Here is an 18,177-nt window from a genome sequence, read left to right as displayed (position 1 = left end):
TGAAAGGGGCCCCAAGAGGAAATCCCGCCCACTCTGGGGATACGTGCCTGATAGGCTATTATTAGCTTCAATGCAATCAAAACAATGGGGCGGGGGTTACGGCGAAGGCTCCGCGCTAGATTATTCTTTGATAAACCCAACACAAAACACTAAACAAAAACAAGCCCGGAACGTAGTAGCGGTCCGTTTAAGTAGTGGTTGGTGTAGTCCGAACAATTAAGGGCCTACTTGGGGCCCGGGTCATGTGGCTGTGTGGGCTTTAAGGAACACTGATGCACCTGGTGCTCACGGAACAGACCTGTCAGGGCTCCATTCAGGGGGAATGCACCATTCATTTAGCTACGGCTCTCCTTGAGGGATAAGATAGGAAAGGACAATGGTAAAACAAATGATCAACAAGAAGGTTGAACCCCTTTTAATGGCAGCGACCTACATGTGTTTTGATACTTCCTGAATGGCCAACCCCAAAGAACTACAATGTAAATGGTAACAGTAATGTAAAGGTTGTTGCGAAAAGTAAAAACCTGTCCTCTTTTTTGCAGTTAATTATGGAAACACTATATCATGGAATTATGGTGCTCCGGAAAATTAATAATTTCATCCAGTGACATGGATGAAGTTTGAGATTAATCATTTATTCTAGAAAGCTTTGCGTGGAGAAACCACAAAAAGCAGAGACAGGACAATTCCTATTCTCAGAATATTGGACCCAACTACAGACAGACCCATGGATGAGCTCATTTAACGGATGAAAAGTCCAGCAAAGAACCCAATGTTGTTCTTAAAATGTTCCTGTAGTTATGGAGGCTGCAGAATCTTGCTTCTGACTTGTGGATATGCATGTGGACAGAGGACGGGGGCTTTCATCTGCCAAGTCCTCCACTCTCGTTTGATAGAAAAAGGAGGTGGGGGGAGTAGGGAGGGGGAGGAAGGGAGGGGAGGGGGTCAAGGGGGTTACCAGGGTGACGCGTGGACGTGGCACGGATGCACTCCCATCGTATCTTTCATCTCCAAAGATAGGTGCAGCGATGGGGGTCGGGTGGGGAGAGGGAGGGAGAGAGAGAGGGGGTGGGATTGATTTGATATTTTGATGCATTGTTTGATGATGGTGGGCTCAAAGTAAAGACTAGCCCTGTGATGTGTTTCTATCGCGGGACATGAAAAGCTTTCACCTGGGCTGCCGAGCAGAAGGGGTCGCGACCCCCACTGGATTTGAAGGTCTGGCGCCACCGGCGCGGCGGACCGGTTGGTCCTATCGGATGCCGGGCCGCCGTAGTGCACACGGTGTGACCTTCTCCTGTGTTTAGCCCCCCTCTGTTCTTCCCTAATGTCACTCCTGCACATGAATATGGCCGCATTGAGCTGCTCAGTCGCCCCCCCCCCCCCCCCCCCCCCCCACACCTGCTAGTGTGCTAACAACGTAGCAATACGCCGCGTAGCGCAACCCGGGGTCCATCCTGACCTGCGGCCCTGTGATATGTCAAGGGGACATCATTCCCCCCTCTCTTTCTTCACGCTGTCCTGCCCATGAAGGGACGCAGTATGTTGCCTTTTTATCGGCAACAACTCCGTCTTGAAGCCTGTAGTTTAATAACCACAGAGGGATAATACATTTTTGGAAGTAATTGTTTATTTTTTTTGCTGTATGTAGATGTTAGCATAGCGCATAAACCTCTCTTTGTTACACTGCAATAATGTCACGAAAACATAGTGGTAAGTTTACATAATACACGCCAAAGTAGATATATAATGTATAGCCATAACAAAAGTCCTACTGCCATCAATATCTACCAAAACAATCCAAGTTTTTTGCAATGTTCACCCCCATTAGGATCAGTTCCACCGAAGTGTAACTTCCAAATGGTGAGTGACGGAAAAGTAAGGGTTGCTCAGTGTGGCGGCTGGCGAGATGATCAAAAGGAGAGGGCGTAGGGAGAGCGTGCAGCAGCAAGGGCATCCTCCATGGGAACAAACACATTCTTGCCGGATATGGGCTGGGGTTTCATCATCCCCCCATCAAGCGACTAGTGAGCGGTCTTAACAAGGGCCCTGTTGACATCGTGTGTGACATCAGCGCTACAGACGCCGCACAGAAGGCAGGGAGAGCGAGCAAAGGGGGGGGAAGGGGGGGGGGGGGGGAGAAAAAAAAGATGGAGTGCGCCCGCGAGAGGGAGAGAAAATCAAATCAAAGCAACAGCGAGCATATCGTTCCAATTAAATCCCGTCATCTGTTCCAATAACACGATTCAGCAGATTCGCCCAGGCCCTCCTTAAATGAAAGGCTCCTTCAACTTCCAGAGTCAAAACATTCTGGGAAACATCGTAAAATAATAGCCCGACATTATTAACAAAGCTGCTATCGTTTTTTGGACTTTTTTGGGGCTTAAGTGATGATAACTTCACAAGATGTTTTATTCAATTAATAAGTGACTTTCTTACTTTTTTCCTGACACACACACACACGCAGACGCACACGCACACGCACACACACACACACACACACACACACACACACACACACACACACACAACCACAACCTATCTATACAAATACCAAGGACTATGCTACACTGCAGTGCAACCCTCCCGCAGGCCCCAGGGACGTACAGAGAAACACAGTTTGTGCGCTCGGCAGGAACGGGATCTAGTGTGACTCTGGGCAACCCGAGTACTTTCCTGGGCTCCGGCCGTAGCCAATCGAGGGGCCCGGGGGCGGGCATCTTGGCCCAGCCTGGTGTCGGAGGGCCCACGGTGGAGGAGCAGGGGGAGAGAGATAGGAAACGCGTGGCTGGGTGAGGGCCAGGGTGGGGGATGAGGACGAGGACGAGGAGGAGGTGAGGTGACATCATGCACACACGCAGCAACACAAAGGGGGACCTGACTCGTTAACACCAGCAGACAAGAGCCGGTGCCATGGCGATCAGAGCTCTTTGTTTTGGTTTTGGTCTCTCTCTTTCCCTCTCTCTCTCTCTCTCTCTCTCTCTATCTCTCTCTCTCTCTCTCTCTCTCTCTCTCTCTCTCTCTCTCTCTCTCTCTCTCTCTCTCTCTTCGTCATCAATATGGCTACATCTGCAAGTGTAATCACTCCATTGTGCTCCGATTTTCTGCTCGGTTGGACTGCATGGCGAGCCTGCTTTTCAACACCTCTCTCTCCCTCTCCCTCTCTCTGTCTATCTGTCTGTCTCGCTCACACACACACCCACACACACACACACACACACACACACACACACACACACACCTGGCGTGAGTGCCGTGTGTCTCGTGGATTACCGTCGCTCAGGTAACCAGAGTCGCTAATCTGCCGGGAGTCGAGTTACGGCTAATTGCCGCCGCGGCTCTTTTGATTGATTCCAACAGTCGAAAGAAGAAGGGAGCAAAAAGAAAAAAAAGAATATTCTCCTCTACTTCTCCCGGCACCACCACCACCACCACCCCCACCACCACCACCACCGCTACTACTACCATCCAACACTGTCCCCTTTTACAACACACTTCATCCCCATCCCCTCTTCCCCTACCCTCCCCCTCACCCCCTCCCTCCCTCCCTCCCTCCCTCCCTCCCTCTCTCTCTCCAGTGCGCGAGCGGCAGCCAAGACTCTCCATCTAGTAGGAGGCAGGAGGCTTTGAAGAGATCAAAGCGAAGGCCGGGGGCAGTGGTGCGCCCTGGGAATACGGCAGAGAGGCTTGCTGCTCCCGAGCTGCCTCCACTTTCCAGCCTCATGTTGGATTGCAGCTGTATTGCATTTCACCAGTTTTCTTAATGCTCTCGGTTTTGACATCAGCGATCCTACCCCCCCCCCACCCCCCCCCCACCCCCTCACACACACACAAACACACACACAGCACACGTTCCCCCTACCCTCTCGGTTTCTTCAAAACAAGCGGGGGTTGGTTGGGGGATGGGGAGAGAGAGAGAGAGAGAGAGAGAGAGAGAGAGAGAGAGAGAGAGAGAGAGAGGGAGAGAGAGAGAGAGAGAGAGAGAGGGAGAGAGAGAGAGGGAAAGAGAGATAGAGAGAGAGAGAGAGAGAGAGAGAGAGAGAGAGAGAGAGAGAGACGTGATCTACAGGCTGATTTGTATTTTCACAACTCCATAATTGGCTAGTTCAAAGGAGAAGAGGGCAGAATGAAGCATTTGTTTTCAATTCCGCGGCCGATATGAAAGGCAACGACAAACTTTTATGGGCTTTCCCAAAAATTAAAGACAGCCCTCTTTTTCACAGTCAAAGAACGGCTTGCTGTTTTTTTACTGCCTGGACCACACAAAACGACACCATGGCCGACTCCTCCTTCTCACCCTTTGACAGAGTCCAACGTCGTTAGTACGATAAGCGTGTGGGTGTGTGCGTGTGTGTGTGTGCGCGTGTGTGTATCGTTTAAAGTGTATGTGTCTGTGCGGTGTACGCAGTCTGTTTGTTAGCATAACGTGCGCTCCTACTCTATAGTTATGGGAACTTGTTAGAAATGGAAAGCTGTTTGATTTTCTTTTAAGAAGAAAACAACAAACAACCCAAAAACCGAAACAACAAAGCTCTGAATAAAAGGAAAAAGGCGAGCTTCATCCATTGACTGACTTCGACTGGGGTAGCTTCCAGCACCTCATGGCGAAAAGTCACCCTTTGTACTGCCAACTAGCATCATCTTCCCACACTGGGGGCCATTAATATTTGAACCGCTCCGATACCAGTCAGATCGACGCAGTGCACGTGAGGCTCTTCAACCGCCTAATAAAATAATGACGCAGAGTAAAATAATGAGCTAAAAAAAAGCATTGATATGTATGGTGGAAAAGATGAAGCAATCGAGGGAGAGAGAGACACATAGAAAGAAGAGAGAGTGAGAGAGAGAGAGAGAGAGAGAGAGAGAGAGAGAGAGAGAGAGAGAGAGAGAGAGAGAGAGAGAGAGAGAGAGAGAGACTGACCGACTTCATAGGACACAGTGCTGCTATTGATCATGGCGCCGTTCCTCTGGGTTTTTTTGGACAATGAGAGGGCTGTTTTTAGCCTCTCTGAAGTCCGGACACAGCCGGTGGGCTTCGCCCCCAATGTTTGAGCCCTTTAGCGGTGGCCGTATTTTCCCCTTCATACGGCAAGCTAGCGAACAAGACCGCCACTCTCAGCTAGCCGAGGCGGACATTAGAGTTAGCCTGCTCTAGGTCAGGGCGATAAAAGGACGAAATAAAACACTCTGATGTCGTTTGATGGCTGGACAATGAGGAAAGTGAGATTTAGGGTTGAGCCGTAGGAAGCTTGCGTTCATCTTTTAAAATGACTTCACGTTACGTCAAGATTTGTTCTCTAACATGAAGCCAACAAATAATAATAATAATGATCGTACGCTAATCACTCATCGTTGGCGGTTTCAGTGGTTGGTTCCTATCCTCGTCCTTATTAGGAAAAAAACTATTTATGTTGGCAGTGGAAGACATGTTTCCTCTTGCGGTGAAGTTATATGAGAGGTTAAGAAATATTGTCATCGATAAGTGATGTAGAAAAAACAAAAAAACACCCGCCCGATCAAAGGGCAAATTGGAACTGGTGGGTTAAAAAGAAAAACAAATCTCAACGCAAAACCTGCCTGATTATATACTGTAAATCCCTGTTCTCAAGCAAATCAGTATAATACTAAATATTAACAAAGATTCCCCATCTCTAACATATAATTCTCAGTCCCACTGCAGGTCTATGTCTTCGTTCTGTTCTTCTCACACTACGGAGAATAGTGCAGTCACTCACCCTGACAAGCTTCATTTAACCGGTTCAAAGACATTGATAAGGCAACTGCAACCACATGGAGGCCATTAGGGCAGGACATATGGAATAAACATGTCACCATGCACAGAGCACAGGACTTGGAGGGAGGGAGAGGGGGAGAGAGATGGTGTTAACTGTGTACCATTTACAGCGCATCAGCAACACTTCAAATGGGCCTGAGAGAAGGGTGTTCGTTCTGTGTGTGAGGTCCCCCTCTCATGATCTCTCTCTCTCTCACACACACACACACACACACACACACACACACACACACACACACACACACACACACACACACACACACACACACACACACACACACACACACACACACACACACACACACACATGCACGCAGACACATATAAACATCCACGCACACACACACATATTCACATACACACACACATGCATACACACACACACGCACACACACACTAAGCATTCACACACACACACACACACACACACACACAAACGCACACGCATATGCACACACGTGCACGCACGTCCGGCTGTTTGTCGGACCTGCACAGCAGATGACAGATCAACACAATGCTCACCAGCTCCCATTCCGTTTGCTGCTAGTCCAAAGCAATGGATGACGGATGGATTTGATGCAGCCCCAAAAGTAGGTCACTTCGTGACTACGAGATGGCAGATACCAAAAGCATGTAGCATTAGATATTCACGTAGACCACTCCAGAATGAGAGTTGAATTCAACGACAATAATTGTGCTATTTGCCCGTCCTCGACTTTAATAAGGGCCCGGGGCGGCGAGGCCGGGGGCCTTGGCCGGGGCACACGAGCCACCGGAGGGGCGAGAGGGGGGAGAGGGGGCGAGAGAGAGAGGAGCGAGATAGAGAGAGGGGCGAAAGTGCTCTGCGTAAATCCCGTTAGGTAAGCCCGGGTTAGTGATTCCACGCTGCGCGGCGCTGCCGAGCACATCCGTCACGTTTCCGCGCCACTTCAAAGGGAAGCCGTGCACAGTAGCCTCCGTGATGCCATGCGGTTCAGAGAGCGACAGACTCAGGGAGGGAGGGAGAGAGAGAGAGAGAGAGAAAGAGAGACCAGGCGAGATAGAGACGAGGCGAGGAGAGGAGAAGATAGAGAGAGGGAGGGAATTGGAGAAAGAGGGAGGCTAGAGATGGAGAGGAGAGGCTAGAGAAAGAGGCGAGATGGACAGAAGGACAGAAACTGGAGAGATACAGCCAAGGAGAGGAGAGGGAGGACAGAGAGAGAGAGAGAGAGAGAGAGAGAGAGAGAGAGAGAGAGAGAGAGAGAGAGAGAGAGAGAGAGAGAGAGAGAGAGAGAGAGAGAGAGAGAGAGAGAGAGAGAGAGGCTGGAGATAGAGAGGAAAGCAAAGAAAAGAGAGAGGCAAGATGGATCGAGAGAGAGGCCGGAGGGAGATAGAGACAAGGAGAGGGAGGAGAGGGCGAGAGGCTAGAGATAGGGACAGGTAGAGGAGAGGATAGAGAGGAAAGTAAGAGATTAGAGATAGAAACGTCCAAGGACGGGAAAGAGAGAGAGACTTCCAAGCTTCCAACCACAACAAGCGTTTTTTGTTATTCAAAAATATTCTGTACATATATATTTCGTCATCCCTACCACAAATAATGCACTCCCTTTCACAGCACCTTCTGAGGCAATAATTGTAATTACAATTACGTTTTCTTCCTAAGCATGATCAATTACACACACTCATTCAATCATTGAATGGGGGTTGGACACGCAAAAACATGGATCCACATTTGACCACTATAAAAGTGGGCTACTTCCATAATCGACCAAAAGTGTAGAAGAGAAACAACCGCATATGCCATCCAGCCGTGCATTGAACTCAAAATCTAATAATTCTCCTTCTTTCCTTTGAAACCTTCCACCCATAGGACGCACGTGGGCCTTGTGTAAACAAATAAAAAACGTGAGCAACTAGAAGAGAAAAAAAAGGTGCGTCCAAACTGAACGAATTCCGTAAGACTTAAAAAGCCACTTGGGTTTCTAATAGCAGCAGTTGTAGATGGCAGGCATGCAGTTGTGCTTTCATGTGGCTCGGCTGAGAGAAACCACATCAGCCAAGTATGGAATAATGTTAATTCCCAACTGTTCACAATTACTAAACACCCCAACCCCCCCCTCCTCCTTGTTAGTAACTGACAACTTGCCCCGGTCACACTGCAATGCATTTTTTCTCTCTCCCTCTCTCCTTCAAAACTCCGAAGACGAATTTAAACCTCTGGAAGATTCCATCTCCTGAAATCATCATAGAAGGTTTGTAGACCTGACCTCTAACATTAATGAATGAATGAATGAATGAATGAGAGAACCAATCAAATCGTGAAGATTAATAACCCTCTTCCTACACGCTGTGCAACACGAACGCTGTGGTCGATATAAATCAACTAGGAGGCTGCTTGGAGGTTGTGGGTGAGTGGTTGGGGAATGAGGGGGATGGGTGGGGGGGGCTAGAGGATTGGTGGGGTTTGGGCTAGGGTGAGATGAAGGAGAAGGAGCAGAGAAGAACAAGCCTTTGATCTGGGGGAGGAAAACCGATCCCAGACCTGGAGATGGAGATAGAGATGGGGAGGCTGTGGTGGTTATGGCAGAGAGAGAGAGAGAGAGAGAGAGAGAGAGAGAGAGAGAGAGAGAGAGAGAGAGAGAGAGAGAGAGAGAGAGAGAGAGAGAGAGAGAGAGAGAGAGAGAGGGAGAGAGAAGGGTGGTGATGGAGGGGTGGGCGAGGGTAAGGGAAACGTATCCAATAGATTCCACCTAAAAAAACACAACAGTTTTTGGTTTTATTGGATAAGTGAGGAAGATGACTACTGTTATACTTCAGCATGGGGCGAAGGGGAGGAGTGCTTTTATGGAGAAACCAAAAGAAGGAAAACAAATAAATACAAATCTGACACAGTGGAGGAAACTAAAGCGGATCCCTGAGAGATTGTGACAGCGAGTGAATGACCCATTTCCCTTCATCTGCATCACAGGCAGGTTTCACTCGTCTGGAGCTGCAGCTGGTTCCGATACAGATCTTTCACATTAAAAGCCTGAACATTACATTTGAGGGAAAATATTGTGTGTGTCTGGGGGGGGGGGGAATGCCAAGGACACTGGTTATCTACTCTATAATATGACAAGCATCATATCCCCTTTTTGATAAACCAGCCTATTTTATTATATGGGAGCGAAACACAATGCCCTAGTCCTCCATCTCTTCATACCTCAGCTTTACTAAATACTTTACTCAAAATGTATTCCTACTATTTAACGCTGAATGTCAGAAGATTTTTATTATAATTCAAAAAGGTCAGACTCAATATTTTAAGAGACGTTAAACCATATGGCTAGTCAGAAGATGACGTCTGCCCATGTCTCAGACACCCCCACACATACACACACACACACTGACACACACACACACACACACACACTGACATAAAACAGGATTAAGAGGGCGAACAGCTGCAGGAGTGCCCTACGTTGAGTGGCTGTCTTTGCCGGTGCAGACAGAGGAAGCCCAGAGTCACTACAGCCGGCCCTGAAATTAATACCATCGCTGGGCCACGAGTCCCGACCACCACGCACACACACTGGACGTGCCTGGAGACTTCCAGATAAACAGCCCCACAGACACGGTACCGTCTACTGTAGTGCCCCGAGAACGTTCCGGACTCTAACAGCAGGGATTACTTTACTAATAGTAGATGAGCATTGCTTAAGATCTCAAGAGGAGATGAGATGACTGGTGGATTTTTGATGGTGGAAAATATAGCAGACATCTTGTTTTGCAAAAGTTGCTTATAGCGATCGGAGGAAAGATAAAAATGAAAATGGTAATACACGACGATAAACAAAGACAGATCTGGGAATCACTCACAGAAATGCTTAAGGTTGATAATAAATACATAATTATTACATACATTATATGCATACGAGTTGATAAAATGTAGTTTCATGCCTGAGTATATATATCAGACAACACACATCGATTTAGCTATTATACATACATTATATTATTCATATTATATTACTTCTAATTATTAAACTCAATAAGACTAATGCTTTAAGCAACCAATGGCACACTTATGTTCAGCATTAGAATAGAAAAGGTATTTTATTCAACACATTCTGCCAGTAGTAGTGTATTTTCCCAGAATGAACCGCTAGGTCTTACATTTGATCTGGCGCCTGAGTGTATGGACGGTGGAGGAGGAGGGTTGAGGTACTGACCGTTCTTCCCATGGGCGGTGACATGGAGCCGTTGTTCATGTAGGAGTCGTTGCTCATGTTGGTCATCATGATGTACCCCGGGTAGCCATTGTACGGGTGGCCTTTACTGTACAGGTCCTGCAGTTTCCCTGCGTCACGGGGAAACAACACGAGCGTCACTTCTTTGTGTGTGTGTGTGTGTGTGTGTGTGTGTGTGTGTGTGTGTGTGTGTGTGTGTGTGTGTGTGTGTGTGTGTGTGTGTGTGTGTGTGTGTGTGTAAGGGCTACAAATTGAAGAGCGCCGAGAGGGACTAAATATTTCCATTGTAACCTTTCATGCATCATCAAAACATTTTTGCTTGTTTTGCTTTTATTTATTCTGTATTCAACACGTTCTCTATTGGAACACAATGGTGTGTTTAACAGACGAAGAAAAAAATCCACAAACATCAGTCAAATTGTTTGTTGCGCTCAATCAACGTCTTGTCATAACAAACACACGGGATCCCTCGATAAGAAAAAAACAAAAACAGGCCGGAACGCTATAATGATATCGCTGTCGATGGCTTTGACCCGGAGGCCCCCTGCATGGCGGCGGCCTTTTGTTTGTGGCCCTTTTCTCTCGCTCTCTCTTTCTTCCCCCGTCTCAGAGAGTAGCGCCCTACGACGGACCGCAACAATGGAGCCCCTCTGTGCCAATTAGCGGCAATTAGAAGAACATACAGACTGTGTCAAAACAGAGCACGCCCAGACGCTGCACCAGGCCTTCGGTCTAACGAGGGGCCGGAGGGCAGGGCTGTGGTGGGCGGGGGCCCCTGTACTTGAGGCCCCCTGTTACAAAACCACTCAATATTCAGCCATATGCTGGATAATAAGAATACCTGTGTTTGTGTGTGTGTGTGTGTGTGTGTGTGTGTGTGTGTGTGTGTGTGTGTGTGTGTGTGTGTGTGTGTGTGTGTTTGTGTGTGTGTGTGTGTGTGTGTGTGTGTGTGTGTGTGTGTGTGTGTGTGTGTGTGTGTGTGTGTGTGTGTGTGTGTGTGTGTGCGTGTGTGTGTGGTGATAGAGAGGGTGTTGTTTGTCAGCATTGAATGGGGAACAAAGAGACACACTTCTTCTGAAGGCTCGGTCGTGACCCCGTAGCGGTGAGGCCACAGCCCGGACAGTCAACAGGCCACCAATCAGCCCCATGATAAATACTAATACATTATACTTCAGCTAACTATAACTAGGCCTACTAATACATTATTTAGCCACGCTCCAGCTAACTATAACTATGCCTACTAATACATTATCTAGGCACACTGCAGCTAACTATGAGCACAAATAGACTATCTAAAAATATTCCTAGCTTGCCATAGTTTAGCTAAAATTAAATACAATTACATGAACTAGCCAAAGAATACTTCAGTTAACTAAAACTACAAACACATTAGCTTGCAATATTTCAGCTAACTATAGATACAAATACACAAGCTCACTGAAAATACAAATAGGAGCCTACATAAACTAACTATGAATACAAATACAAGCTATCGACTCGTCAGTATAAAGATGGTGTATAATAGCAACAGTGCCAAGAAGAGAAACATTTTATTATTTAGATTTTGTATAACCAGCCTTTAATTATTTAGGGCATGATTTCCAAAATGCTAATTTGGTACATTTCCTCCTCTAACTTTTGTTATCTGAAAACAGAACACCACTAACTTCTAGGTGGGTAAAAAAGGTGTGGTCCCAATGAGGGCTTGTGACATGTCCTAACTAGCCTGCGATCTAGAAGATTATCAGTTATCAGAGCATCCATCACAGAGAGAGAGACAGAGATGGGAGTGAGACCAGGAGAGAGAAACACTGATAAGAACAGAGGCCAAGAGTGTGACTGATACCTTCTGCATTGATACTAGGTTTTCCAAAAAATCTCACTCTCAACCCAGAACAGGGAATAAACTCCAGAAGCTGTTGTTGTTTGGCTGTTGGTTTATAAGTTGGTGCTATCGTTGTTTTGATTCAAGGAAGGGACGTTTCACAGTTAAGCCCCGTTGGTCACTTACCTTCATCAGAAAGATCTCTGTGTTTTTCGTGATACGAGTCTTGCATTGACTGTCTGCCACCCTGAGGGAAAGGAATAGATATTGTAGTGTAACATTAGTACAGTGTTTATTAAGATGTATCAAAGTTCACAGTTAGACACTGAGACCATGTTGCTATTGTTTAACACCTGCAAACAGTGATGCAAAGAGCAGGTTCGTCCCTATACTCTGTCGGTCGCATACGAACACAGTGACACATAAACACAGTGACACACAAACACATTTACAGACACAAACAGAATTTACGAGATACTATGAATGCACAATAATGCCTTCATATTTTTGGTACAGATAATTCTGTTAAAATCATGACACGATACCGCCTTTCTTACCAAGGCCTACATTGAGTAGGGGAAAATCAAATCCAAATTTAAGTAAACATTTTACAAAAAGTAAAAAGTGCTTAAAAATGCTTCACCCCACCCGTCCTTCCCACCCACCCAGTAAAAAAAGCACATTTTCAGGAATCTTGCACACCCATTTCCCTGCTCCAGTCAAAGCAGAATTGGGGAGAGGACCTTCTTTTTGGGAGTTCAACTCCCCCGTAGGGAACTCACGCTGCGTCTGGGAACTTCCACACACTCCTCATTAACATTCTGCCCCCTCGCGAGCCGCTATGACATTTGTTAACGCTTGTGTACCGTCTCAGTCAGGAGGAAGCCATTTTTCATTAAGGGATGGTTAATGACACAAGAGAAAAAACCTTGTGGTGGGGGAACAAGGCAAGGGCATGAATGGAAAATATCCAGGCATGGTGGCGAAACAAATTATAAAGAGAGCAGGAAAAAAAAGCATGCTTGAATTTCCAAAACGTGAATGTCTTTTAATTTTGTAATTCTGTCTGTGTGTGTGTGTGTGTGTGTGTGTGTGTGTGTGTGTGTGTGTGTGTGTGTGTGTGTGTGTGTGTGTGTGTGTGTGTGTGTGTGTGTGTGTGTGTGTGTGTGTGTGTGTGTGTGTGTGTGTGTGTGTGCGCGTGTTTGTGTGTGTTAGAAAGAGATGGCAAGGAGAAGCTGAATGCCCACTTCCCACGTATGTTCGAAAATAATTCATGAATTTGATTAATTTAATGATTTCGATTTTATTGGATTTTTTCCAAATGAAAATATTTTTCCCAAATTAATACGTGGCCTTAGAATATAAAACATATCGTTTTGAGGTGACTATTCCACAGCTTTTTCTATTTCATTTTTGTCACTTATTTATTTCATTTAAGAAAAGTAAATGTTTAATCAAGGGAGATGAGCCACCATAATAATTCTTAAAGGCATCGTACTCATAATTATAATAAATTTACAATAGAAACACCCAAATGACTTAGGCCTATATTTTTTATTTTTGTCCTTTTATGCAGATTTCCAAAATACCACTTTTCCACTTGAGCTCCCTTGTTGTCATTGCTCTGTGTTTAAACTATATTAGAAATAAGGTGAACCACGGCCAGGTTGTCTTATTTAAACAATTACATCAATTTTGACATCTTTGAGGCCTTCTCTGGTCATCCCATCGCCAATTCGCAAATCCTAAACACTTGTATCCGGAACATAGTAGGCTACTCCCAACTGGAGTGTCGACCAATGCTTTTCATACGAATTATTATTTTTTGCCTATCAGTGCTGAACAGTTATAATCTCCTATAGACTCACAGGTGAGTCATGGAAATACTTACATCATGACTGTTGCTGTTTGGACTCGTCTCTGACTCGTTCACTAACGATGACTTGATATCCGCCAAGTCCCCCTCTTCCTCTGAGTTACTGAGTTCAGCGAAGATCTGTTCGTTTTGTGGGTCTCCCTCGTCTTTAAAGGCGATCATCTCGTCCGTGGCGCAGAGCTCCGGGTCACCTCCGCCTGCTAACTGTGGCATGGTGGCGGTTCAGACAGCTCTGGAACTTACCAAACTGAGGAACAAGCTCACCGAGAAATCCCAACCTGGAGAGTGGAAATCGTCCTGGCTGCGTCACCGCAACCGATCTTTCAAAACAGCGTGCGCGCACGTTGTTAGTGTTTCTGATCAAAGCGACAGGGGAGTGTCCGCTCGTGCTGTCTCCTCAAATAGCAGGCTACTACGAAGGCGCCTCGCGCTAAATACAACAAACTGAGGGTGGTATGAAGGGTGATGGGTGCTCGCTGGAGCAGCGGCACTTTGAGAACGCACAAGTTAAAATATCATCATAGGCTACCAGTTCAGTACGCCGAGGAGGTCTCTGCGAAATAAACTTGCTCCAGAAAAAAAAAGTAAAAGTGGGTTCTGATAAGTAAAAATATGTCCCTCGGTGGCCGGTGGTCCTACTGGATAACCAGTCCTTACGTGATTTAAACCGTGAATTAAAAGTCAACTGTGATGCGCGGTTTATGAAGAATGGTCGCAGAAATACTTCTTAGACAATCCCGCTACCTATAATAATTCACCGACTGACATAAAATACATCCTTCAACTGAAAGGAGATCGAAATCGAAAGTCGTAAAACCAAAAGGATAAGAGGAGGAAAGCGCCGCAGACCGACTTCCTAGCTGGAGCAGTGCTCCGAGAGTAATGTAACGAGTGTGTGTGAGTGTGTGTGTTGGTAATGTAGGTCTTCCCTCCTCCTCCCACCTCCTCCTCCTCCTCCTTCTCCCTCTCTCGCGCTGATCCTACTCGCGCACACAGCGAGGAAAGATGAAAGGAAAATCGGCGCTCTGATTGACACCACGACGATTGACACTCGGGAGAGCGCGAGGGTAGAGATTTATACACCGCTCACAACAAATGGGGAGACAGTGGAGGAGGCGATGGGCGGAGGGAAGACAGCGACGGTACCGACAGAATCACTAATGTGTTAAAACAATAAATAACACAGATGTAAGTTTCTCTACCTAGAACACAGTTAATGTTCAGAGAATGGTTGCCTTTTTTTTGGGGTTGTTTCCGGACAAGGAATAAATGCTGAAAATGTGCTATAGGCACAGCCTCACAACCCAAACAAACAAACAAACAAACAACACAGGCCTTTATCCCATTTGAGATCTACCAAACAGCGTAACGTATAGGCTATGTTATCTTCAATGTCTAGATTCGAGTATATTATTCCCATTTATAATAAACACAAAAGGAAATACGGCACTTAAAGAAAAACATGTGGTTGGTTGTAATTAGATTATGATTGTTTTTAAACATTGCAGTTTTTTTATATCCGCTCTTTCACCTTCTCCAATCCTACACTAGATAGGCCTACATTCAAAGTAAATATATTGTTTCATAACTCATATAGTCTAGTTTATTCTCTAAGAATGGGCAGCCAAATACTTATTGGAAAACTATGAATTTGCCCATACCATCCGCAATAAAAATGGAAATTGTAAACGAAAGAATTGTCTGTTAAAGCCTATAACTAAATGTAGCATTATGTTGAAAAATACCGTAACACCATGATAAGAATAATCAATCAATTTAAGGACGTTTTTTAATTATTAAAAAACTAATTAGTATTAGTTTACATTTAAAGTATTAATCTTTTTAAACGTTTACGCATTGTAGCTGCTTTTTGCCAGCAACACAAAAGAATGTCCCTTAAACTCGGAAGTGTTTCATAAGAAAAGAGGGGGAAATAATAACAGAGACACGCACTAGTGTGTTTCTGTGTGTGCTGGTGGTGAGGTTGCGTGAGAATAACTTTGGATTGTGAGGCAGATCTTTATAAAGCACGGAGGAGGGGTTAGCGGGCGGAGTCGGGGCTGCCTTTGATCTTCTGGCGGCTGGCTCTTTCATCCTCAGTTCCCCCCCCCCCCCCCCCCCCCCCCCCCCCCCCCCCTCACTCTCCTTCGCCTTTGTATGACTAAATTTGGTATGAGTGTGGAGCCGGGCCAACATTTCCACGTGTGCGTTCATCCCAGCTGAGAGAGAAGGCAAGGGTTCTCTTCCGGGTAAGGAGACAGCGAAAAAGATCAAAGGCCTGGGTTTTGGAACCGAGTGTGGATTCAAAAGAACCGAGACTGGCCGCATTCCAAAGTATAGCAGAAAATTCGCGCGCGCACGCACGCGCGTGCACAAACATACACACACATACACGCATACACGCACACGTGCATGCACGGAAGGACGCACGCTAAAACACGCACACTAACTAAAACACACAGAGTTAATTAGTACGATTTCACACAGACAAACCTAAACAACTATGGCTTTCATTAAAAATCCGTTTTGCATTTATTTTCCTTTTCTTCTTGTTTTTACTCTAGTGAAATTCCTTTGCGTTAGTTTGACTTCACTGTGTTTTATTGAAACTGTTAGCTTACAATAATATTCGATACATCTTTAATTCAATTAGTCATTGAAATGTTTCCTTTTTAGCCAAGCATACAATTTCAAATACAGCGCTGCGTTAAATCCAGCAGGATTAAACTGCAATAGGCCTACAGAAAAATGCGTGACCTATTTTATCGAATTTAGATATAGGCTATATCTTGTAGTATTTATGTGAGCTTTTTATATATTCCTTTCTTTCTTTCCTTATTTATTTATTTATTTCCTTCTTCTTTATTTATGTCAAGATATGTATCTACATACAGTAGAGTGAGTTAATATAAGTGATAGAATCACATTGATATATTAATGCAAAGGAATCTGCACTAACCCATTCATATAGTTATATAATTAAACAGCTATTGTTTCTTAGTGTTTATTTGTTTTAGTTTCTTTCTAAGACGCAGTCCTACCCCCTATTATGTATGAAAGTAACCATTAAAGAACAAATGATCCAGAAACACCAGAGTTTTTCTTTTTTTTGGCCAATCTCTTCACATATCATCTGATATGACTACTTTCAAACCGGGTATTTGACAGGGTGCGTTATGTTTAGACAGTATTATCATGGGGGGAGGGGGCATTAGGAGGGCGACCCAGTGGGAAGTTACGTGACTCCCCCCCCCCCCCCCCCCCCCCCCCCCACCACACCCCCTGTGTACTGCAGGAGCAGCAAGACCCAGGGTCCACAACAGCTCTTTTCCTACCAGATCTGGAGATGCTCCTGATTGAACACAGATTCGCAGGGGAGGGGAGGGGGGGTGGGGGGGGGGGGGGGGGGGTCAAAAGTTCCCCTCCACAGAATGCTGATCTAAGCTATTTACGTACGTTTTGATTCCGGGACCAGAAAAACATTTACAATATTTCTACTCATCAACACCAAGTTAATGCAATACCAGCCTATTTTATTGCCACACATTTTTTTTTGACTTCAACTTCAATAGTTTCATGTCGGATATTAACGCAAGCACAACAAAATACTTTTTCTCTCCCACCCTTACAAAGGGCCTGGTTTTGTCGGAACCACACGTTATTCCCAGCTGAGAACCGCCTGAATGCTCTGCACTGCAGCAGAGAATGCTAAAGTAACCGTTGAAGTTTTGAGTGCAGGGGATGATGTCGAAGACGAAGAGAAAGAGAAAGAGCAGGAAACCGTGGTGCATTAGCATTTCTCTCTTAATGAGTTCATAAGAGTGACCCCTCTGGATCTCACATGAAAAGGAAGACATCCAGCTGGGCTGTGACCTGAATATAGTTGTCTCTCAGTTAAGCTACTACATTTTTCATGTTATATCATAAAGAGACCATGCAGGAATGGGCCTCCGCTCGTTGCATATTCCATCCATACAACGTGTTTCTGCCCTGAAGCAGCAACTATGAGATTGGTAGCGGACGATTCGAAACAAAGTCAATAAACATAATAAAAAAAAAATATGTATATGCATACATTTCAGAGGGAATCTCTTCAGTTGTTGTTTTTTAACATATTAATCAGCATGTAACTGAATTTTGACCTGGGTTAGAAGTGTATGGCATATAATAAAAGATTTGATAGATTTGTGGACAAAGTGCTCAGTTGTTTTTATTTTATCATAAAAGTTTAGTTCCAGATCTGCTATTGTGGATAGCCTGTATTATTTATTTTTGGCGGTGCTATTTTTAAGTGCAACATCTTACTTCAAACAAGACTCACCCTAATTAACTCTGTTTGTTTGCATGTGTGTGTGTGTGTGTGTGTGTGTGTGTGTGTGTGTGTGTGTGTGTGTGTGTGTGTGTGTGTGTGTGTGTGTGTGTGTGTGTGTGTGTGTGTGTGTGTGTGTGTGTGTGTGTGTGTGTGTGTGTATGC

The 18,177-nt window shown here is 45.4% G+C and overlaps 1 protein-coding gene across 12 annotated transcripts in view; it reads right to left on the bottom strand.

Annotated features, from left to right (window-relative positions):
- Nucleotides 1–14,612, bottom strand: part of lef1 (lymphoid enhancer-binding factor 1) — a 46,625-nt gene extending 32,013 nt beyond the window's left edge. For 7 of the 12 annotated variants that reach the window (XM_030351238.1, XM_030351232.1, XM_030351243.1 and 4 more), the window contains exons 1-3: nucleotides 13,719–14,610; nucleotides 12,014–12,074; nucleotides 9,985–10,112 (exon numbers count right to left, since the gene is read on the bottom strand). In XM_030351238.1, coding sequence (XP_030207098.1) covers nucleotides 9,985–10,112; nucleotides 12,014–12,074; nucleotides 13,719–13,916 — 387 coding nt within the window. In that variant the 5' untranslated portion in view covers nucleotides 13,917–14,610. Of the gene's footprint in view, nucleotides 1–9,984; nucleotides 10,113–12,013; nucleotides 12,075–13,718 lie in introns of all 12 variants that reach the window. The other 5 variants (XM_030351237.1, XM_030351242.1, XM_030351235.1 and 2 more) reach the window with 4 other exon arrangements.
- Between the last annotated feature and the right edge of the window lie 3,565 nt (nucleotides 14,613–18,177).

Source organism: Gadus morhua, chromosome 3 (genome assembly GCF_902167405.1).
Source record: "Gadus morhua chromosome 3, gadMor3.0, whole genome shotgun sequence".
Classification (NCBI taxonomy): Eukaryota; Metazoa; Chordata; class Actinopteri; order Gadiformes; family Gadidae; genus Gadus; species Gadus morhua.
This window is presented reverse-complemented; position numbering and strand designations above follow the sequence as displayed.